Raw genomic sequence first — 23481 nt, 5'->3', positions numbered from 1 at the left:
ACCCTGAGCATCACTTTGTAAAAAGCATTTTCTAGATGGCAAACAGGTTTCAAGAGAATGCAAATCAACTACTGGCCAAAGAACAGCAAACCAATTAGGCTATGCCAGTTGAGCATAGGCCCTCATGGACCAAAAAGACAGCTGATTTGTCATTGACATTGGATGCCTTTGAGGCAGTTTTAAGATTATGCCATTTAAAGTGTGAGAATAGTAGGTAAAGTTTTTAATCATGTTCAGATGACACCTGATATTTGCAGATAAAAATGTACCCTCTTAGCAGCAGGGAATAAGTAAATATGACATAGATTTTGATGATGAATATGAGTTGTGACCTTGACCTCAAAATCCATATCATCAACTGGCCCTGCCAGCCTAAATTTAAAGTTTGAGGGCCATGGGTGCAGGCAATGTCGAGTTATCACTCGAACAACCTTTTTGCATTCAAGGTCAAGGTGACCTTGACCTTTGTTCAGATGACTCCTTACATCAATAGTAGTCATCTACTTGTCATGGCCAGCCTGTTAAGTTTGATGATCATAGTTCCAGGAATTATTGAGATAAAGAAGATTTAACCTTTTCATGTTTAAGGTCCCTGTGACTTTGACCTTTGGCCCGATGATCCATAAAATCAAAAGGGATCATCTACTTGTCAGGCCCAATCTTTATGTCAAGTTTGATGACCAGACGTCCAAGAATCGTCAAGTTATCCCTCGGACAAGCTTTGGTCTACTGACTGATCGACCCTCCGTCATGTGCAAAGAAATATACCCCCTCTTCTTTGGCATAATAAAGGTCACCAAGACCTTGGACCACATGGTCCTAAAATCAGGAGTCACGTACTTGCCATGACCAAAGTGAAGTAAAAAATAGGGGACTACTGGTACTATAAGTCTTTGCACGTTTGTTTTTTTACCTGAAACCTGTTTTCTAGGTCACTGTAACCTTGATCTACTGACCCCATAATCAGTACAGGTCAACTACAGACCATGACTTATGTAATATACAAAGAGAAGACTCTTAGTCAAGTGGTTTTCAAGTTATTAATTGGAAACAAAGGTCTGTAAAAATAATCAGTGCGTCTTCCAACATGGAGGCCAATAATGCAGTCAATTTAGAGGCAGAACTCAACTTAGTTTTCAGTTATGGCCAGGGAAAGTTTGCCTAGGCTTCGACAACACCTCAAATCTTTTTCTTTGCAGAACAAAAAATTAAAATGAAAATAAACACAGGCATCCTTTTTTATATTTAATTGTTATAAAAGATCAAAATAGTTTATGTCAACATTTAATCACTATTTTTACAATACATTCCTAAGTTGTGACTTTGAAAATCTAGCAACTTGAAATATGAAGGAAATAAATAACATTGAGTTTAACCAGTGCAGTTCTGTTTTTTGGGCTTTATTGTACATTAGATCACAGAACTCAATAAGTCAAAAAAGGTATACAAGTTGAAAAAATATCAAAAACATGTTTAAGTCAAAATATAAGATATTATTATATAAATATAAGACATATTAATTAAGAATGGGACCTTAAAGGGGCAAGACACCAGATCATCACAAAATTGGCAAATACATTATTTCCACAAGACAAGCCTATAGAATTGTCAATATAAGCTAGTATGAGGCTAATAAAACCTCATTTTACATGATAAAAATAATATTTTGTCACTGTCTCAGGTGAGGCCTAAAAAAAAAATTGTTTGGTTAGGGTTACATCCTTAAAAAAAATAGGTAGGGTAGGTAGGCTTTTTATTTTTTTTTTTTTTTTTTTTTTTTATTAGGTTTTATATAAGAAATATAAGAATATAATTTTCATCATTGGAGAATGGTGTTAAAGCCATCTTCTGTACAAGCATTTAAGGTTTAAACTAATATTAAAAAGCAATTAAAAAAAAAACGAATTTTTTTTTTTTTTTTTTTTAGTTTTTCATTTTTTTTTCAAACTGACTATAAAAACGGTAGGGTCGGCGCCTATTCCGTAGGTAGGGTCGGGTAACCCGAACCAAATGTATTTTTTTTTTTAGGCCTGAGTTAACCTGTTTAAAATTAGCACATGTGAAAGTCAAGTGAAAAGTACAGATACTGAGATACATATACCAATGCTATTTTTAAATTAACTTGGACTTAAATGGTAGACAACCCCAGTAAATTACGAATTGGAAAATAATCTGCAAAAGATGCATGTGTCGTAAGCGAAATGATAAATCAGTAAGTAAGATCCAATGTGTGCTACACAATGATATCAATTTGTATGCAAGTTTTTAACAATTTTCTTTTTTTCTTGCTATCATATCAAGTGTTTCTATACCACGTGATACATTTCGTCATGAATGCTACATCGGAAAGCAATATTTTGCTTCGAACAAAGACTTTAAACAAAGAGAACTTCACTATTTCTTCACCATTTTAAATGAAACATAGCGCAGCCTCTGCCGCTTATGGGGTTCATATGGTGTCTAGTCCCTTTAACATCAATTTTTGTACGATCAAATATTATATGATCAAGCTTTTAAACTCGATTGAACGTGTTACCAGTATTCGCAAATTCAAACTAGCTGTGTGTTATTGTGTCACCAATAAAACAATTTGTTTTCAAATAATAAATATTGCTTCTTAGATTTACCAGTTCAAAAAGCAATCGCATAATACAATCATTGATAAGAGAGTCTCACTGGGCTGATTGTTCAGAACTTTGTAGAAGTTATGAATGTGATAAACGATATCGTTGTTATCTTTTAAAAGGGAAATATTAGATGATGTGTTCACATATATAAACAGGGATGTGTTTGACCTGGCAGCTAGAGGGCTGAAACATTTTCGGCCATGGGTTTAAGGGGCGCTCTTTGGGTCAAAAGCGCACTGCTGTAGAAGAAAAAATGGCTTTTTAGAAGCTCTCCTGACTTTTAATTTGAAGCAAACTGGAATATTAACTTAAAACAACTGAAAGCAACCAAATATTTTTTTTCAGGTAAAAATATTTATTTATTTTTATTTTATTTTTTTTTTTGGGGGGGGGGGGGGGGGTCTCTGGGGCCATTAGATCCGCGGAATTCCGCGAATCCGCGGACAAATCACATCCCTGTAGTAAAAGGGACCTGCTCATGTTTTTGTAAAATGCACTTTTTTTTGGATGACAAAATAAAGTGACAAATCATTGAGTGATGAAACTAAGTAACTGATGGCTTGAACACTTCAACAAATGTTAATATATGCTCAAATATTGTCTTTGAAGTCCACAATTTTGAATCGAGTTATTAACGTTATACAACAAAAGCCTTAAACGTTTTTAGTTATCCTCATGTTTGTGTAGGAGTCTATGTGGGTGTGAGATTTTGTTGTCCGTTTTTTTTAATTTTTCATTGAATGTTCTGGCCAAGGTTTGCACCCATATAAAAGCAGAATATTTATTATACTTTAAATGTATTTTATTCCGCAATTTCGGTATCAAACAGTAAAATAGTTATAATATGTGATTAGGCAGTAACTATCAACATGATTTAGTGCACTTTTCAAAGATTTAAAAAAAAATATGCATATGCCTCTGAGTCTTGACCTTTTATTTAAATTCCTCAAAGTAGGCCATACTGGTTTATTTCCTTGTTTATCATTCATGTGCACCTTGCTTTTGAAGGGTTTCCATAGAAACATACACAAATTTAAAAAGATACTACGCACATTTAAACAGACAGATTTGAAAGCCAGTGACGACAACAGCAAAGTTTTGAATGTACAGTCTTTAATTTTTTAGTAATTAAAGTGTGTGGGTTTTCATTTTACATTTCTTATGGTAGAATACACTTCATCTTTTATATTTAGATAAAAGATTATCATAAATAACATATTTCCATTATAATATATCACCAATAACAGAAAGTGCCGTATTTTTTATATATATTTAGGCTTTGCTAGATTGCTTTTATACTGATAACAATAATCTTAATGGGACTCGTTCTTGCTTTGTAAAATGCATTTGTGTCGAAAATAATAATGATTTGTTACAAAATGTGATGTGGCAAGTCATTAGGAACGTTCAAACTAAGATACTGACAGCTGGAACCCTTCAACAAATGTTGATAACAAATGTTTGCTCAAATATTGTCTTCGAAGACTACAATTTTGAAAAACATTAGAAACCCAATTTTCATATGGCTTATTGCTTGATTGGAATCATAGGATGATCACTTAACCCTTTACCGCATGTATACGAGATAGGCCGACATAGCTCATTACCAGATGTATACGCATTTGGCCGACCGTATCCATTACTGGATGTAAACGCATGGCCCGCATATTTCAATAGGGTCATTTCAATATTTCAATTTTGCATCTTTCTTTTTGTAAACAATATCCCGGATGTTTATAAAATTAAAGTTTAACCTTTTGTGTCTTGATTTTCCCTTGAAAATATCGTCTGCTAAATTGAGAAGGTGTTTATACTCCCAATCGCAGGTGTGATATCCCATTGTGACGTAATAAGACCACGAGCTAAGTACTGTATGGAATTTCCCCCAAATTCATTGATGCGTAAATCATTAAATATATTACGTCAGTTCAGTTTACAATTAAAATCAATTGAGATTATATTTACTTAAAGGTAATATTTTGTTTACAAACAAAAGAAACAATTAGTAAATGAGAATATGATGGGTAAATTTTCTGTGAAGCTTATATAATGTCCATCATAGTTTTGGCTGTAAAATAGGTCATGTGCAAGCGTTTTGTTTGATCTAGATCTTTTTATTCATACCGGAAAATCATTTATCGGCTTTCTTTTTTTGTAAACAATTTTATGAGGGGGTAATAAAGTTAAACAGACACCTTGGACTGGATCTCTCAGCCGGATGACACCGGATATTCCTGGCATATTTCTGTGTATTAATACACAAGAACATAAATTGTCGGCTTTTTATTCCAGATGGGTCTTTTTTATGATAGGGGTAATAAAAATTAGATCGATCCCAGCATTTTATTACCCTTTGATTTAATGCAATTATGACATTTCAAAGAAATGTTACAAATCCATCTTGAAAATACATTCACAGCTGAAATAAAATAATTTAATATTTCATCATTGACACCATTTATTAGATAATTTAATTATCTATAAAAAATGAATTCACATAAAAAAGATTTGGACACAATTATTTGGAGTAACATTGATTTTAAGGTCATACTGCTGTATTCATTTTCTCATTTTCAAATATCCAGAAAAGTACCTATGCAGATAAGGACTGCTTATCAGTAAGATGGCTATTGACTGGGAGGTGTAATCTGGCCACTTGTCTATGTGCTAAAGGGTTAATCAAGTGATGTTATCAATGCCTTCGAAATGTGTTTTCAGAATCATATTCGGGAAAACTAATTTTTGGTCCAAAAACATGAGCGAGTCCCTGAAAGGTTGATACAGTATGGCCTATTGTATATATTCAAGATTGTATTTTTAATATTGTTAACTTTTTCCATTTTTTTTTTTTACTATTTTCTGTTGTTGCAAACCTAGTATTTACAGAAGCTAAGCTAAACACAAAAAATCCCATAACAAAACGTGACAATAAATAAAATAAAATTTCGGTCACAAACATAACAATTTACAATGCGCATTTACAACAAGAAAAAAATACAACTTTCTATACTATAACGTTTTACATTCAAGTTTTTTTTTCTATCTTTTTAACAGCAGATTTAGCAAATTTTCACAAAATAAAATAACCCTCACCAAGCTTTTATATAAATCGCTGTTCCCCAAAGCCTACATTTACATAACGTGATCTTTTTCACACCTATTAAATTTACTGCCCAAAATACTGCAAGATTTGAACGTAAAAAATGGACATCCGACAGAATATCCATATAACACACTTTTTTCTACCTTGATATCACACAGTAGCCTAGTATACATGCAACAATCTACTTCTGCAATACTATGAGAAAATAGGTCAGTTTATTGTTGAATTTAAAGGCTGTTGTAAAGAAAACTTAATAGATGATTTACATATAAAAAGAAGTGATAGAAATAGAGTTGATGATATTGCTTTCTATGAATTTTATACAGGGAACTGAATGAGGAATTTCGAAGTCCTTTAATAAAAATACCGTAAAATATACTAACTTTCAGATTTGTGAAAATTAATGATATTTTGTGAAAAAAAATATGTATTTTTTTAAATTGTAATTAATGTAAATGGCGCCAAATGTTTACTCCATTTCAAATAGAGAAAAAAACACTGGCATATATTGCACATTGAAAATCTTCATTATAATTTTTGCTTTCTTCGGAAAGAAATAATTTAGGTACCTGGTATTAAAATAAGAATTAACTTAATTTTATAAAAGAAACAAAAACATTGTTGATTTATAGAAGTTTAACATTAACACATTATTCATAAATATCATTCATTCACAAACTATATTTTTGGGTTATACTAGTACATGTATATGCAAAAACATTCGTACATGTATAACTATTTTACATATCAAAATACACCTATCAGTAATGCACTGCACTAGTTGGGAATGAAATAACAATATACACTTATATATTACAACAGTAAAACAGCAACATCTGTTTTTAAAAATGACAATTTAAACTTCCAGAAGCCGTTTTATCAAGAATATTAGGAGCGATTTCTTATGTATTTTTTAACCCTCTCCTATCCCCAAAATGTCATTTTGTGGTTAGGGTTACATCTTGTTTAAATCAGGAAAAACAACTGCTGCTAGGAATCTTGACAAGAAGGCCTGTTAACAAATTCATTCAGTTTTAATAAATACCACCATATTTCATGCGAAAAAATAAATACTCCTGATTGATATTTCCACAAGACAATTCATCAGTCCACAGTTAAAAACAAACATATCACATGACTTTCATATTGTCCTGTTAAATTTTTAACAACCTTAAAATGCCCTTAATACAATCTAGGTCTCTTTAAAGTGACCCGACGTCCCGATAATGTTTCGTAGCTGTATCTTTCTGTTTCTTCCTTCTCCTCACTTTCTTCTGCCTCTGAAGACTCATCGCTATAGAAACCAGAACTCATTTGGGTGTAAAATGGTGGTGGACCATTCCATGGTTCTACGACATCTTCGTCATCACTCGGATACCATCCTGGGTCTTCATATGTCTGAACGCGAGGGGGCAATGGGGACGGCTCCCTATGGACAACCTGTGGATGATGGCGGACACCGGTCTTTGTCAATGCCATCTTTATTTCAGGGTAAGTATCTTTCTTTTTTTTCTTGTATGCTTTTACCTTTTTGCCTTTACTTTTCTCAATATTCCCTTTCTTATTACACTTGCCACTCTGCATTTTCAAACGATTACCTAGTTGTTTCCGGTTTTCTTCGACTATGCTCTTTACAACTTTTTTGCTTTTCAAACGCTTTTTTTCCCTTTTAAATGCTAACTCCCTTTCAACAGCGTCATTCAGTACTTGCTTAAACTGCATTCTTGCAAATTTCAGCTTATCCTTAGATGGCCAAGTTTGAGGGAGATGAAGAATTGGTGTTATATTTGCAGGTGCATTAACAACATGCTGAACATTAACTTCTGTTGAACCAACTGCCCTCATCGACAATTTACGAATTGGTGCGTTTTCCATACTGGAAAATCGAGGTTTCATCGGTGTATCACTCATTTTGTTCCGATCTATTGCACTATTAGAAATATCAATAACAGTCTGTTGTCCATACATGTGATCATGAATTGTACTCTCATCTTTCACTCGCAAACTAGTAAAGTTTGTGTCCATCAGCTCAGTTTTCACAACACTTTCAATGTTGAAGAGATCTGTACTGTTCAATGATTGAAACTTCTGCCCCTTGTGTCGGTTATCAGGCGAGATTCTCAACCTTCTTACCACATGAGAGGGACTATTCTTGCTCTCAAGCAGAAGTTTGCCCTGTGGGGATTTCAACAGTTCATCCACAATATTTTCTGATAAATCACCCATGCCAAACAAATTTTCATCCAAGTTGGCGAACAAGTCTTTCTCCCACTCATCAAAGGTACCCTTGGAGGGGCTTTGCAAAAGTTTGAATGGGCTCAGAGAGGAATCTTTAAATGGACTAAATATGGCACCAAATCCTGACTTCATAGGGCTTATGATGCTTTGGTTGGAGTCCGTGTTGACCCTGAAAGGGTTTTTAGAGGGGCTGACTGTCGTCATCTTAGGGTTCATGTCTCCAGCTCCTGATGAACCTGTGCATTGTGAAATAAACGTTTTTAAATTTGTTTGATTTTCATAATGCTACAATCTATTTTAATATAAGGTGCATCAAACAGGTACCATACTTTTAAAACAAGAGCTGTCACAGAGACAGCGCGCTCGACTATTCCGCCGCTTTTTAGTGTAATGATTGAAAAGTTTTGGCCAAACATGCATGGACCACTGTTAGATTAGATTTCAACGCAATACATGATGTGCTGAGATATAAACATAAATGTATTTACATGGAACATTTTAACCAGAATAACCAGTGTAATAATAAAGGGCCATTATTTGCAAAATACAGTTATCTAACTTGGTTATTCAATTAGGTTGGGTGGTTGAATACCATTGTATAAAGTCTCAATCCAATACATCTAGTAGTTGCTGAGATATCCTATGTGTGCTAACATGCAAGACCGTAACCAGAATTTTTAAGTCGAATAATAAAGGGGCAAAAATTATATAATATGAAAGATAGTTATCTTACTTGATTAAATAAGAGCCTGTGTGTAAAGTTTCAATGCAATACATGATGTATTCGCTGAGGTATTGACTTAAAAGTGGTTACATGCAAAAACCTTAACCAGAATTTCTAAGTTGTATAAAAAATTGCAATTATTTTGCATTAAATGCAAACTAGAGTTATCTAACTTGGTTAATTGAGTAGGTTGGTTGGTTGAGTACCATTGTATCGAGTCTCAATGCAATACCTCAAGTAGTTGCTGAGATATTAACCAATGTGTGCTTGCACGCAAAACCTTAACCAGAATTTCTAAGTCGAATAATAAAGGCCTATTATTGGCATTCAATGAAAACTAGAGTTATCTAATTTGGTTAATTAAGTAGGTTGGATGGTTGAGTACCATTGTATAAAGTCTCAATGCAATACCTCAAGTAGTTGCTGAGATATTAACCTATGTGTGCTTGCACGCAAAACCTTAACCAAGGGGTGACGACGACGCGGATGCTTGGGTGAGTAGTATAGCTCTCCTTATTCTTCGAATAGTCGAGCTAAAAATAAATTCAAAAATATATCTTCATACATTATATATAACCAAGCAAATGTACATTAACCATTATCCAGATTTTTCACACTGATGAGCTAGCCCTAAGTATTTATTTAAAATCTTGACATTCGCTTTTGGAGATTAACATAAAAATTTCTAATCTAATTTCAGTCCATGACAAAGAACACCATTGGTCTGTTATTCTGGTGCTTCCAAATGTATTTTATGTATTCATCATTTATTGTTAACCTACCTGGCACTGGGTTTGCTGGTGATGTACTGTAACCACTATCAAATGATGCCTCCGTCCCAATGCCTTTTGAGCCCTTGAGTGCTGACTGCACCAGTAGATCAGCTTGCAAAAAACTGTCAGCAGATTCCAGCATGATCAGTTACATCAAAAGCATGGTCTGAAATGATGAATAAAACTAATCCTTTATTTTTGTTTAGTTTTCTCCATAAAACAGGTAATTGTCAAAACATGTTACTATGATGTCATGGACATATAAACCATATAAATGTCTGATGATGGGCAATAAAGTATACAAGTGACTGGTGTAGGGCTTAAACCCACAACAGCTCCCCCGCAACCCAGGGACCTTAGGTAAGACCCATTCCCCGTTATTCTTGAGGTGAAGACAAAACCACCGCATGCACCCTGCATTGCAGGGCCGCCTGGAAGATAAAACCACCGCTCATTTCCTCGGCTATCCCTGGTATACCCCCGGACTGGGGATGCCGTGGTTGCAATTGACTTGTGCATAACAAAATGAGCTTTAACCTGGCTGAACACTTACACAGCTCTCTAACAAAGAGCTTTCCCAGCGGCTGGTTCTTACCCACACACACTTCACTCATTCAACCATTAATTTCATAGGCCAATCCAGGCACTCCTGCATTTTACGTCTGACACAAGGTAAAGTAAACTTGTCTGGTGTGCATGGTGTGGGCCAAGACGTACTGTACACACACCTACCAGAACACTAGCATGGCGCTTTAAAGTAATGAGCTAACAGGGCAGTAGGTTCCTACCCACACACTACAATAATAAACAATGCAAAGAAAACCTTGACAGATGTACAAATTGTGGTCAAACCGTTGACATATATAAAACTGACCATATTTGCAATTCACTATAAAAAAGTATGGTGCCACATTGTCATTAAATTCACCAAATCACTGTGAATATATTGTTCCCCCCAAAAAATAATCAGATATTACCTACTGCAAAGCCACCATATAGCCATTAATGGTGTAATATGTTTTATCCGCCAGCCTTACCAACACAGTTTCGGTGTAAACCCTTTTCTTTGTGACGCAATTTAGGGAGTTGACAGCTCAATTTAGCGCGCACTTGTCCAACAGCTGATAACAGATGTAAACAAATGTCAATACACGTACAATCCTACCGTTTGTTTCAAAAAGTGTGTACTTACATTAAAGAAAAACGTATATGGTGTCATTTTGCAACATTGCTTTCAAAGATCCGGCAATTCACGTATATTTTTAATGAAAGTTTGTCAACAAATTGGCTTTCCGTGACTTGTACATTGGCGCCATTTCCTGTCTATGTTACGTGTATTTTCATTGGATAAAATCTTCGTCTCTTTGATCCGCCGTAGCCAGTCAACTCCAGTTATGCCATTTGCTGCCGCTCAGTGAATTGATTTGCTATATTTAGCAATGGCCGACGGAATGTGTATTGTAATGTAGACATCTTTTATTTCTGCTTATTTCTGCATAATGAGATCGTCTGGACATCAAATGACAATGCAGTAGGTCATTTACTATCTCAATAATGAAATTTTAAATGAGCTTTACAGTATTCTTGGTATATTTTGTTCGCAAATCGCAAATCATAATATCGAAAAAAATCGCTATTTTGTGTTTATTGATGCAAAACACTAATTGGGTCCAATAATCAGACATACATTTGTTAAAAAATGTTTTTAAACCATACATTATCACCAATTTGAATGTTTAAAGTAACGTACCAAATCAAAGTTTACCTTATAAGTTTGGCCAACTCGATACAGAAATAGTGCAAAATTGCAACTTGTTGAACAGTGAATTTCTCTTTTTTTGTGCAAAATATAACAAAAACATTGTTTTTCTAATATTAGGTTTTAAAATTGAGTTGGTTATATAAAATAAATCTTGTCTGAAACATTTATAAATATGTATTTTCTGAAACAAATGTCATTCTTGTAAATATATGAATTATAAGATTATTTACTTTTGTGATAATGTCCTCCATGCTTTCTGCTGAAATGTTTATCGTGAAACTTCAAAATGTCTTCAAAGATGTGTTCTTGTCTAAGTTATTATATTGAATATTGTGTGATCACGGATGCTATTTGTAGATGTTGCATTCAAATTGCTGTGTCACTTAAAAAAATATTTCTCACTTGAAAGACTAATTAACAACAATTACTGAACAATGCATGTCTATCAAAGTGTTGTTAACAGTGTTTTTATAAAAGCCTGATTCCTTACAGTCAGGATATATATTCAATTGTTCACTAATCATGTATTATAGACATGTGTCTAGCAGTTATTCTGAGAATTAAGTATTTTTCAAAAACATGAAAAGATACATTATGCTATTATTTAAATTCTGTTTATATCAGGTTATTGGTAAATTGTAGGTAAATAAGAAGTTTGGCGGCTATGTAACATGTATGGTAGGATACCAATGTATGTTGTTTTACCAAACTCCATCATAAATATTGGGAGATAGCCCCCCACCCCGTTGATAAAATTCCCTCTCACCAGTTATGGACTGTACTAAAATAACAAGCGAATAATAAAGCAGTAAGGGAGTAGATATTGGAAAGGAGAAGATCTCAGAAAGTCACAATTGCCTTGTTTTAAAAGCGCCTGTTGAAGATCAATCAGGCATTTGTGATGCATCATTTGTTCAGAAAACATTTAGGGATGTGATTTGTCCACAGATTAATTGTAAATGAACTGGTTGGTTTTGGTTAATTCTTTATTTGTTGTTAGTATTGACAATTCATTTTGCTCAAATATAAAGTCAGGAGAGCCATCAAAAGGGCTTCAACATCCCAAAACCCTTTATCAAAATGGTTTCAACCCTTCAGCTGCCAGGTAAATCACACAATGCACAAGGATTTCATTCTACACCTGTAAATATTAGCAATTGAACAAAAATAACGAAAACTGAACAATAATAACCAAATATTGTCACATTTCAGGTCAGTGTGAGGGTTCATGTATTCTTTCAACTTGGCTAATCTATACAGTATGGTGAAGTAAAGATGAGGACAATCAAGGATCCAAAGAAGAAGCCTGAAATAAGGCGACGGGGTGAGGCTGTGCCAAACACACGGGCTGAGGCAGTTCTAAACACAGTACCAGTTGAGGAGGACCAAGCAACTAAGTGTACACCTCCGAAAAAGCGAAAAACTACGAAATCTCAAAAAGATGATAGCTTTAACGAGTCAGGTAGTGTTGTCGACAACCAAAGTGATATTGTATCTGAGCGTAGCAGTGTTATAGGTGATGATGATATTTCTGACATTTCTTCGTATAAAGGTACTCCACCAAAGAAAAGAAATTACAACAGAATAGTTGAAAAAAGCCCTGAAACTAACATAGAATTGAATAACGATGTTCATATATCTCCTGCCGAAACAATAAAAATTAAAGATTCACTGAAATTATCGCTAGAGAAGAAATCGCCCCAAGATAAGAAAACCACACCAGAAAAGAAAACGAAACCAAGAAAGAAAAACAAATCTGGTGACTCTGTATTGAGCGATATTCATAGCAGTACACCCAATGATATAACCCAGAAAAAGTCCCCTAAATCTAAAAAACCTGTAAAGCAAAAGACAGATTCTTCTGAGCCAATAAGAAATGGAGAAATAAGTATCACTGAAAAGAAGAAACCTGGACCTAGAAGAAAAGTAAAATCAGATGATATTGAGGAAAGTGTTCCTAAAAAGACTACTGGTAGAAAAAGAAAACTCTCAGGACCTCAGGGAGAACCTAATGATAAAACAGAAACAAATGCTGTTAAAGAATCAGGGAAGAAGACAACACCAACCAAGAGATCAAAGAAACCAGTTTCAAAAACTATAGACAATGCTAAAAAGGAAGAGGAAAAACTTGTTGAAAATTGTAAAACAAAACCTAAACGAGTGAGACCAAAGAAGGCCACGGCTAAACAAGTAAATAAGGAGTTGGAAGAGATTGCTGAATCTAAGAAAAAGGAAGAGACTTCTAGGTTAGTGACTAAGGATGAAGAAAAAGATGAGATTGCAGAAAAGCCATCAGATGAACCAAATGACAACATAACAGGTATTAAAGAATCAGTAAAAAGCAATCATCGCATGCTTGATTTAGAAACAGACAATGAGCAGTCGGATGTTGGATCTGAGTTAGAAACAAGTTTTGAAAGTGTGAACAGTCACAGGACGGATGGAGATTCAGTACGAAATAAGCCAGTAGATAATGACGATGAAAATGATGAAGAGGATGAGGAGGATCATGATGAAAATGATGAGAAAATGGGTGATGAAAAGTATGTAGAACAAAAAATAAAGTGTGAGCATTGTGGCTATGTTTCTCGAAGTAAAGGTGGTCACACAAGGCATTTACGAAAATGTAAACCAGAGGATTTAGGCTTGGAACCAGACACGTCAGCCAGGCCGAAAATTCATACTTGTGAACAGTGTGAATATTGTGCTCCGAAACGGGTCCTAGTTATAAACCATATGAGGATACATGGTATATTTCAGTGCAAACGATGCAAGCATCGAGCAGACTCTGAAGATACACTTAATGAGCATTCTGCGACAGAACACAAGGACAGAAGTGATTGTAAGTTTTGTAAAATGTGTAATCGTTATGTAAAATGTAGCGATGTTCCATTAGAAAAACACATGGAAGAATGTCAGGGTCGAATTCCGTTTAAATGTCCAGAATGTTCTAAAGAATTCCAGTACGAGTCTTCGTTAAAGTGTCATGTAGTTTCTCATTATCCGGATCAACCCAAACTTTTTAGTTGTAATCAGTGTGACTATAAATCGAACTACAAAGCTAATTTGAAAAAGCACATCCGTCATATTCATGAACAGAGGGGGGAGAGGAACATTAAGTGTACAGAGTGTGACAAACTATTTTTTAGTGAAGACAATATGAAACGGCATTTAAAACTCCATTCTGAAGAACGGCCGTACAAGTGCCAACAGGAGGAATGCGAAAAAGCATTTAAAACCGTAAATGGTCTAAAAACTCACGAGGTCTCGCACCAAACCGACAGGCCTTTTCCATGTGAGGTGGAGGGCTGTGAGAAAAGCTTCAAAACGAAGCGAAACCTCATTTCTCATTTGAACGAGACACACCAAAATGCTCCGAAGAACTACAAGTGCGAAGAAGATGGCTGTACAATGGCTTTCTACAAGAAATGTCACCTGGAGCGGCATACAGATGCTCATAAAGGTCCATACTTGAATTTTCTTACTATTTCTATGAAAAAAATGTTGAGGTATTGTCACAGGCTTTTATGCGTCATCATTATTCCATGTGCTAGAATTTAACCTTGTCGGTAAATAAAAAACCTGTTTTAAAAAGATTTCACTGAAACCTCACCTAGTTCGTAATTATGGTATCTTGGTGCAAGAAGTCAATAAGTGTAGTGCATTTTAATGGCAATTATTGACTTCTTGCACCAAGGTGTCAATTATTTATGCAACGAGTGACAATTCCCCTCATTTTTTTTTTAAATATATATGCCCATTGATTGCAATAACAGGTGAGCTATCACATCCATGTATGGTGCTCTTGGGTAAAATTGAAGGCAACAATTTGCTGGCTCTTGCTGCATCCAGGGCTTCCATTAAGAATTTGAAACTGGAAGTATGAACTTCCTGTGAATCACTTTTGGAAGTTTTGCACTAAAATATGGAAGTTTAAGTCTCCATAATACAATATCTTTTTCAACTACTTTTCAACAAATTATATTAAAAATCAAATAATTTTCTCTTTAACTTATACTATTATAATTCCTTTTACTTAAAAACACTTAAACTGATTGAAATTATGACTATAAAAGTAATATTAACAAAAGGTTTTGATTTTTTGTACTTCCAAGCTTTCAACTTTGGAAGTTTTCTTCAAAATTATGGAAGTTTTTGTACTTCCAAGGAATCAATTTTGGAAGTTTTAACCCATTTCTAGGGAGTAATATACTTCCAAACTTCCTTTAACGGAAGCCCTGTGCATCTTAATTTAGGACAAAAGATCTTAGATTATAGACTCATATTTTAGTTTTGATGTGTTTAATGTATTGAAATGCTTAACAACACACAGTTTTGAGTTAAGATTTACCTTAAGGCAAACATTTACATGTAGCATGTTGATGTGAAAATAGTGATCTTTGCAGATGACAGATGTTTGGTAAATGAATAATGGTTTTAAAGTTTTTCCACTCCAAAAAAGCATATAAATTGTCAGCATAGCTAATTGATTAAATATTTTTTTGAATGAGCCTTGTTAAAAGATATTTTTAGCTTGACTGGTTATATGAAAGAGAAAAAGTCAGTGATTATTAGCCTAAGTGTTATTATACCCCCACAAACGAAGTTTGAGGGGATATATAGGAGTGAGCTTACGGTCGGTCGGTCGGTCGGTCGGTCGGTCGGTCGGTCGGTCTGTCTGTCGGTCGGTCGGTCGGTCGGTCGTCTGTCTGTCGGTCGGTCGGTCGGTTTTCATGGTTTCCGGACGATAACTCATGAAAGGCTAGACAGATTTGAAAATTTTTTGGTACACAGGTGTAACATCAGAAGATACAGGTCAAGTTCGATATTGGGGCTGGTGGGGCCAAGGTCAAGGTCATTGTTACTTAAAATAGAAGAACGGTTTCCGGACGATAAATCATGAAAGGCTTGACAGATTTGAACAATTTTTGGTACACAGGTGTAACATCAGAAGATACAGGTCAAGTTCGATATTGGGGCTGGTGGGGCCAAGGTCAAGGTCATTGTTACTAAAAATAGAAAAACGGTTTCCGGACGATAACTCAGAAAAGGCTAGACAGATTTGAAAAAATTTTGGTACACAGGTGTAACAACAGAAGATACAGGTCAAGTTCGATATTGGGGCTGGTGGGGCCAAGGTCAAGGTCATTGTTACTAAAAATAGAAAAACGGTTTCCGGACGATAACTCATGAAAGGCTAGTTTTTCTTGTCAGCAGTGTAACTTCTAAATTACTCAACAGATTTAAATAAAACAATACATGTATGTATGATAAAATAAGATGCAGTGTGCAGTAACCTTAGAGTTATGGCCTCTTTTCAAAGGAATGGTTTGCCATTCCTGTGTCCAGGCGGCATTTGGGGGTATTCGTCACTCCTGTGACAGCTCTAGTTTTTGTCAGCTACGTCTAGCATTTTTTTAACCTTGGCCGTAAAGTTTTCAAAAAATGTTAACGGTGTTCAAATGAATCTTGGAACACACATTGCCAGAGACAATACACCTGTGTAAATAGCAAGGCACATTACTCTGACTTAAAGAATTGAGTTATGCCCCTTGTTCAACTGAATTAACTTGGAAAAAAAAAATGAGGTGTTCGTTCCGTGGGCCTCTTGTTTGTCTTAAGTTTAAACGTTATATATTTTACAATGATTGTGAAGAAAGCTATGTTAGCTTAAATTAAGTCACTCTCTTTGGCACGATGTTGCGCAAGAGTGTGTTCTTTTGATGTGGGGGAAACAGGAGTACCCGGAGAAAACCCACTTGTCCGGCTTGGTGACCACTTACCAAACTCTTATGTGCCCAGGCTGGGAAACGAACCCAGTTTCTCCTTGGTGAGAAGCGAGTGCGCTAACCACTATACTAACCGGACAACTTTATTTTATTATATATTATTATATACGACTGTATTCACAAATGTTGTTTTCTCTGTTTCAGATAATCGCACTCATTTTTGCACATACATAACGTGCACAAAGGCTTTCAGAACTGCAGAGGCGCTAAAAGTCCACGCACTTTTTCACACTGACGAGAAACCACTGAAATGCAATCACTGTGATTATACATGTCGCCAGAAATCATCCATCAGGTTTCACATGAAGAAAAAACATCCGGAGCTAGTACCACCAGCTGATCTCAAACCACCAAAAACTTCTGCAAAGTCTTCGGAAAAACGTGCCAGTGCTAAGACTGATCTGGATCAAGATTTAAAAATTGATCCAGATGCAACAATTAAAGCCGAGGTGAATGAAATAGTGACCGAAAACAGGGAAAACCATTCTCCAGTGAATAGTGAAAAATCGACTGGTAAAAATGGTGAAAGCCATGAACAAACTGATATGTCTGAATATGCAATTAAAGATAAAGAGAGATTAGTTCAAAATTCATTAACATTACCATTACCATTGAATGAAGATTTTGAGCATCCTATAGCAATAAGTACACCAATAAAAAATGATGAAAATGTGCCATTTAGTAGTAAACAGACTAATAAATCTAAATCAGCCAGTCAAAAGACTTCTGGTACAGATCCATCCAATGAGATGAATGAGGGTGTGTCAACATCGGCCAATGAAAAGTCTCCTAAGAAAGCATCAGCCAATGAGGTGTCGCTTGACAGAGCAGTGCTCAGTGAGCTTCCCCCAAGAAAGGCAAAGAAAACTGACATGTATGAATTCCAAAGTGAGGAAGAATCAGGAGATGAAATGAAACCAGGTTAGTATGAAAGGGCTAGCGTTGACAATTGTAAGCATCAGTGGTCGAAATTAACACAAGCCCGCAAGCCCTGCAATGGTAAAATGTCTTACTCAAATTCTGCATTTTATATAGCAGGGCTTGTTCAAAAATTTGATGCCAATCAATAGTATAAGAATGCGTGCTTGTTCATCCAAAAGTCTTATTTCGATTGTTGGCTTATAAGTTATGGAAGGGTGCAGCACCCTGGCATTTTTTGGTAGCATCCTTCTGCCCTCATGCAGTCCAGCATGTGCACTCTTCTGCATTCATAGAATTTCAGTGGTCAAAATAAGCACAAGCCCCCAAGCCCTGCACTGGTTAAACGCTTTCTGGGCTTGCTAAAAATCTGGGTTTTATACAGCAGGGTTTATTCTTAATTGTAATGCCAATTATGCCAAGCAGTAATCAGTCAGTTCGGGCTTCTTCATCCAAAAGACTAATTTTGATGACTGGAATTTGATGCTTAAGAATGTCAATATTTATTTGGTTTTAATTTTAACTTATAATACAACAATAAATACATACAAACTTTACATATGTTGCAGTTGAAACCTAATACGACTACTCTTATTAAACACAACTCCTAGCATATTTTGTCAAATTAGTAATGTTCAAGTTCTTAACAAGCGCTGATAGAATGTGCATTTCTCCTGTAGCACCTTGTCCCTCGTTTGCAGCATCCTTTTTAACCCCAGGCTCATTCCCTAGTAAATGACATAACGTTGATTGGTCAGTTAAGTTTGATTGCAGTGTGCACTGCCAACTTCTAGAAGTTCTGTAATAGACTGTTTATCTCTATTCCGAATTAAAATTGATTTGGCGCTCAATCAGTTACTTTGTTAAAGAATCCAATACCCGTATATTTCTGTTACAAACTTTTGATAGTCTGAAAACAATATTTTATGTGTATAATATTCATTAACTCATTCCACGAATGCGAAAGTAACTGCAGAAATTCAATTTGTTAGACATTAAATATATTGCTTGCTTTTAGTCTGTCATTCAAAAAACAGGTACAGGGAGTGGGATGTTGATCAAGTTTTATGACTTTACAGCAGCAGCATAACATCAAAATAAATTGACTAAGCCATGTAGCTTATAATATGAAATAGATGACAATTGACATGTATCCACTATATCTGACTCGCGTCTTAGCAAGGCCCAAAAAAAGAAATGGTTTCCTCCCTCCTCAGATAAGTAGATCCAATTATTTAACCATGCTAGAAATTCTTATCTTGCCCACTGGCGAAGATAAAATGCTCCTTTTTTAATGGTCACCACATTGTAATCACCTCCCTTGTTGAAGACTGTCGTCTGTAGCATCAAGGAAACCTTGTATTGTGGCAATATTTAGAACGCTAATTAATTATATCTCGCTTCAAATGTCCCCATTAAACAGTTTTCATTCATCTTTCAAGAAATAATGCTTCACTCTCCTTAGAACTATTTAAAGACCGATTTGACTATTAACATAATCTGAATCACTGCGCGCATATCCATGACAACCATGAATTATCGCATATCCATACGCATTTTCACTACGCACAAAAAAGTTCCAGCAAAAACTATACATTTTTACTTAGTTTGGTTTAACTGAGGTGTGAGAAAAGGCATCTACCATAGCCACTCGTGTAAGATAGGTTCATCCGGACCCTCGCGTAGGGTCCCGATCCTCGCGCAGGGTGTTTTGCGGAAACTTGGTAAACCTTGTTTCCGCAAAACACCCTCTGCCATAGAAGATACTTATATGGTTAGGGTTAGATCCTTTTCAAAAACAGTTATGGTTAGTTATTTTCATCATTCGAGCAGTAAGTTCATCTGTCTAGTGGCAAGACGCAACTATCAACCCAGAGGTCACAGGTTTGATCCCGATTTCACCTCTTAAAATGCTAACCATCTCCCACAAGGGATTTTTAAACGGGGGTCCCTGGTGGCAGGGCTATATATATACTCACACTGGCACAGGTTAATGATCCCAGGTAGCTCTAACCAGGGTTACATTCTGACTGTCTGTGCACTATGCCCTACAGCTAAAAAATGAATCTCTCACTGGGGTCAATTTTCATTGTAAGGCCAGTGGCTTTGTAAATTTACACATACATCCCTACATTGACAAGCAGCACAAAATAGCAATATTTTATGAAATTTATGCTGCTGTTTTTTTTCCAAGATTAAAAAAAAATCACTTATCCTAAAAACCTGTTGTACATGTTTTCAACATATTGAAATCATGCAGTGTGCCATGGTTTGCATCAAATAATTATTGCTGACAATCTATCTTTAAAAGGACGACCGTCAAGCAAAAAAACAGATAAGAAAACTGAAACTTGATTCCTGCACTTGTAAGTTTGTTTTATGAAATGAAAAACATTCAGGTTAACGTTATCAGTCGATCATTGTCGGCCATTGATGGGAGCTCCGTGAGGTTAGATCATACATTTTGAAAGAATTTCTGCTGTTTTTAATTAGAATAAGGAAATAGCATAGTGGAAACAATTTAACATTAATTTTGTTCTACATTTTCAAGGTTTATACATCCATGGCTTAAGTGAGGTCTAAAAAAACACTTTTGGTTCAAGTTACCTGACCCAACATTGGATAAAAAAAAATGTGTGTGTTTTAATATAAAGTCTTAAAATCAATGCTTTAAAGCTGTATACAGGCCCTAATTTCTCGAAACTTCTTAAGCTAAACTGGCTTATTGCAATTGGCCGAAATACATAATTAAGTGAATTTGATAAATGAAAAATAGTTTAGAGTGGTTATCAAAAAGATAATTCCTATCTAAAGTATAACACACTCATAAAGAAGTAAATATTACGCATATTATTGATAAACGAAAATAGTGAGCTTAGCTTAATCCTGTAATAAGAGACTTAAGAATTTTCGAGAAATTGGGGCCAGAAGTTTTTTAAACACCATTCCAATGGTGACAATAACACACTTACATAAAGCCTTATACAAAATTAAATAAAAAGAGGCTTACCTATAGACCGTACTTGTGTTTGACAAGATCTAACCCTAACCACACATTATTTGTTTTTGGCCTTGATTTTCAGCCTAACATTTTGTGAAATTTCCTTAGATATCTTAAATGAGAGGTTAAAATTAATGCTTTAAAGCTTTATACTGAAGATTACTTAAACACCATTCCCCAATGATGAAAAAAACACTATTACATAAAGCCTAATAAAAAATAAATAAAAAGAGGTTTGTTTGTAGACCCTACCTTTATTTGACAAGCCAAACCACACATTATTTGTTTTTGGCCTTACTTTTGAGCCTAAAATTTTCTTAGATATCTAAAATGAGAGGTGGTTCAATAGTTTATTGGCAATCCTGAAAATTAGCTTCCGGTGCAAACTTTTTGTTTTATTTTTGCAAAGCTGAGATATTTCTTGGTATTGAAAGGTAAAAACAAAATTCACTCTAATTATAAATTCCTGGGAGTTCTAGCCAGAAAATACTAGTTTCTAATGAAGCTACATTATCTTTGGTGATGTTTTTTGCCATATGAGAACGATGCCTGCTCACTCTGCATCTAGCCTTCAGCTCACTCCATCTTTACCATACATTTAAGCTTATGAATCTTTGATGATGTTTCAGAATTGTTGCAAAGTGCAGAGGCTTAATTTTTGAATTATTAAAGGCACTTTCTCGCAGAATTCATGCTGGCAAAACTTTTTTTAAAAATCAGTCATGGAAATAAGATTTTGGATGAACAAGCACAAATTCTTATACTATTGCTGGCATCAAATTTTTGAACATGCCCTGCTATATAAAATGCAGAATTTGAGCAAGCCCGGAAGACACTTTACCAGTGCAGGGCTTGTTGTAATTTCAACTACTGTAAAAAATATGTTAAAACTGAGGTATTTTATATGTTAAAATTATTACGAACAAATTTACAAACAGTTACTGATCAATACCTATTTGAACAGGATTTCATTACTTCAAGCCTAAAATCAATTGATTATCAATACCGTCGCCATGACCCTTAGGCAAATAAGAGTATCTTTCATCATTTTTAAATATTTAAGAAAAAATAACTATTTTTACTTTCTGAGGCCGCAAGGAACCCTTTTATTTCGCCCTTAATAGAGACCATGGGGTTTGGCCAATCCCTATGGGCCCTTATATCATTCATAAACAATAAAAGTTAATACAGTTTACATGAAATTGTCATCTTTGATGTGATCAAAAGGCTTATTAAGAATTTAACAAAAGAGCAATTTTTAAGATGCACTCTTATTCCCAAATAAGATGTACCACAATTTATACAATAGGTTTGATTTACCGAAAAGGATGAGTATCAAAACAATAGTTCTTATAAAGGATACTGTGTTAAATTTGTAAGAAAGGTGCAGAAAACACTGTATTCTACCTTATGAGATGATAGTTGATCACTCTAAATCTTTTAGGACCGACCAGTCATTTAATATTTGTGTGTTTTCAGCAATTAAATACATGGTTAAAAACTTATTAATATTTTCCATAAATGCATTATTTAGTAAGTAGTTTAAGGTTTATCACTCTAAATTTATGTTTGTTATACGTGTGTATGTATTGATTTTAAATAAGAGTATCACTTTACAGCAGTAGACAGGTTTACCTTGTTTTTTTTGTAGCAGTACATAATGATTAGTTTAAAAATAAGTAGTTGCTAAGTTACCAAAGTGCATTATATATATAATGTATATATATATAGATCTGAGGTAGAATTCTTTTTACCAATAAAAGCACCTCTAGCAAGGAAATTCAAATGTAACAAGCAGTTTGTTGACATTTCGCACAAATTATTATTTTTTTCCCTATGAAACATGAGAGGGTGTACCTTTAATCTACAACTGTGGTGCTTGTAATGCTTATTAATTGCAGTGTGTGAAAGCATTCATACTTCTGCGGCTGTTGTAGAAGGTTAAATTAAACATGTTGTTACCACGTTGGGAAGATGAAATTGCATTTTACATATTGATCACTTCCCGCGGATGTGTGATCAATATTAATCATGTGTGTTTTGTATTTGAACAAACCTTTAAGTTATAAATTATTGGTTTCATTCATGGCTGTAATAATAAATAGTCTGGTCGAGCTCGATTATAGAAAGTCAATGGGCATGGTTACGCATATTTTTTTTGCATGTCCGGAAACGATGAATTTTAATCAATATATTTAGACAAGCAAAATATATTTTTTTGTATGAGTTTCTTATTTTTTCTGATACAAGATGTTGTCAACAGGATGCATACAGAATGGAGATGTTGTGAAGATAAAGAAAGATATAGGTCATACCTTATTATTGGGGTTTTACGGCAGACAGACTGATCATTGTTTATTTCTGTATACATACAAGCAGTCTGTTTAACAGCTTGGAGATCTGTCATTGTCCTATGGTGGAGTTTATTTTATTAACTGCTGAATTTGTATTGATTAGGGTTTGAAAAAACCCATCACTTTGAACAGTGATGTGGATGATGTTATTGTGTTAATTATGAAACATGTTTGGTTTAACTTAAAGTTCAT

At 34.8% G+C, this 23481-nt stretch overlaps 2 protein-coding genes across 4 annotated transcripts in view; one reads left to right on the top strand and one right to left on the bottom strand.

Annotated features, from left to right (window-relative positions):
* Positions 1-1249: 1249 nt before the first annotated feature.
* Positions 1250-11536, bottom strand: LOC128216987 (uncharacterized). 2 transcript variants are annotated; one of them, XM_052923763.1, is made up of 3 exons: positions 11458-11536; positions 9475-9631; positions 1250-8204 (listed from the first exon to the last, which is right to left on the bottom strand). In XM_052923763.1, the coding sequence occupies exons 2-3, from the start codon at positions 9605-9607 to the stop codon at positions 6913-6915; spliced, it is 1425 nt and encodes a 474-aa protein (XP_052779723.1). In that variant the 5' UTR covers positions 9608-9631; positions 11458-11536; the 3' UTR covers positions 1250-6912. The 2 variants fall into 2 exon arrangements, with proteins under 2 accessions (XP_052779723.1, XP_052779722.1); XM_052923762.1 differs by lacking the exon at positions 11458-11536 and adding an exon at positions 10658-10777.
* LOC128216986 (titin homolog) overlaps positions 7083-23481 on the top strand; it is a 31051-nt gene continuing 14652 nt past the window's right edge. The window contains exons 1-3 of one of the 2 annotated variants that reach the window (XM_052923761.1): positions 7083-7221; positions 12440-14690; positions 17161-17937. In XM_052923761.1, the coding sequence (XP_052779721.1) occupies positions 12503-14690; positions 17161-17937 (2965 nt within the window). In that variant the 5' untranslated portion in view covers positions 7083-7221; positions 12440-12502. Of the gene's footprint in view, positions 7222-10908; positions 10997-12439; positions 14691-17160; positions 17938-23481 lie in introns of those variants that run through there. The other variant, XM_052923760.1, reaches the window with a different exon arrangement.

The sequence above is a fragment of the Mya arenaria genome, chromosome 14 (genome assembly GCF_026914265.1).
Source record: "Mya arenaria isolate MELC-2E11 chromosome 14, ASM2691426v1".
Taxonomy (NCBI): Eukaryota; Metazoa; Mollusca; class Bivalvia; order Myida; family Myidae; genus Mya; species Mya arenaria.
The sequence above is the reverse complement of the archived record's forward strand: the minus strand, read 5'-3'. Positions and strand labels throughout refer to the sequence as shown.

What these genes read in the sequence shown, in the direction of transcription:
- LOC128216987 (XM_052923763.1), bottom strand. Translation starts at nt 9,607, where the DNA reads ATGCTGGAATCTGCTGACAGTTTTTTGCAAGCTGATCTACTGGTGCAG. An exon ending in ACCAGCAAACCCAGTGCCAG is followed by an intron (nt 8,205 to 9,474) that starts GTAGGTTAACAA and finishes CACAATGCACAG; the next exon opens with GTTCATCAGGAGCTGGAGAC.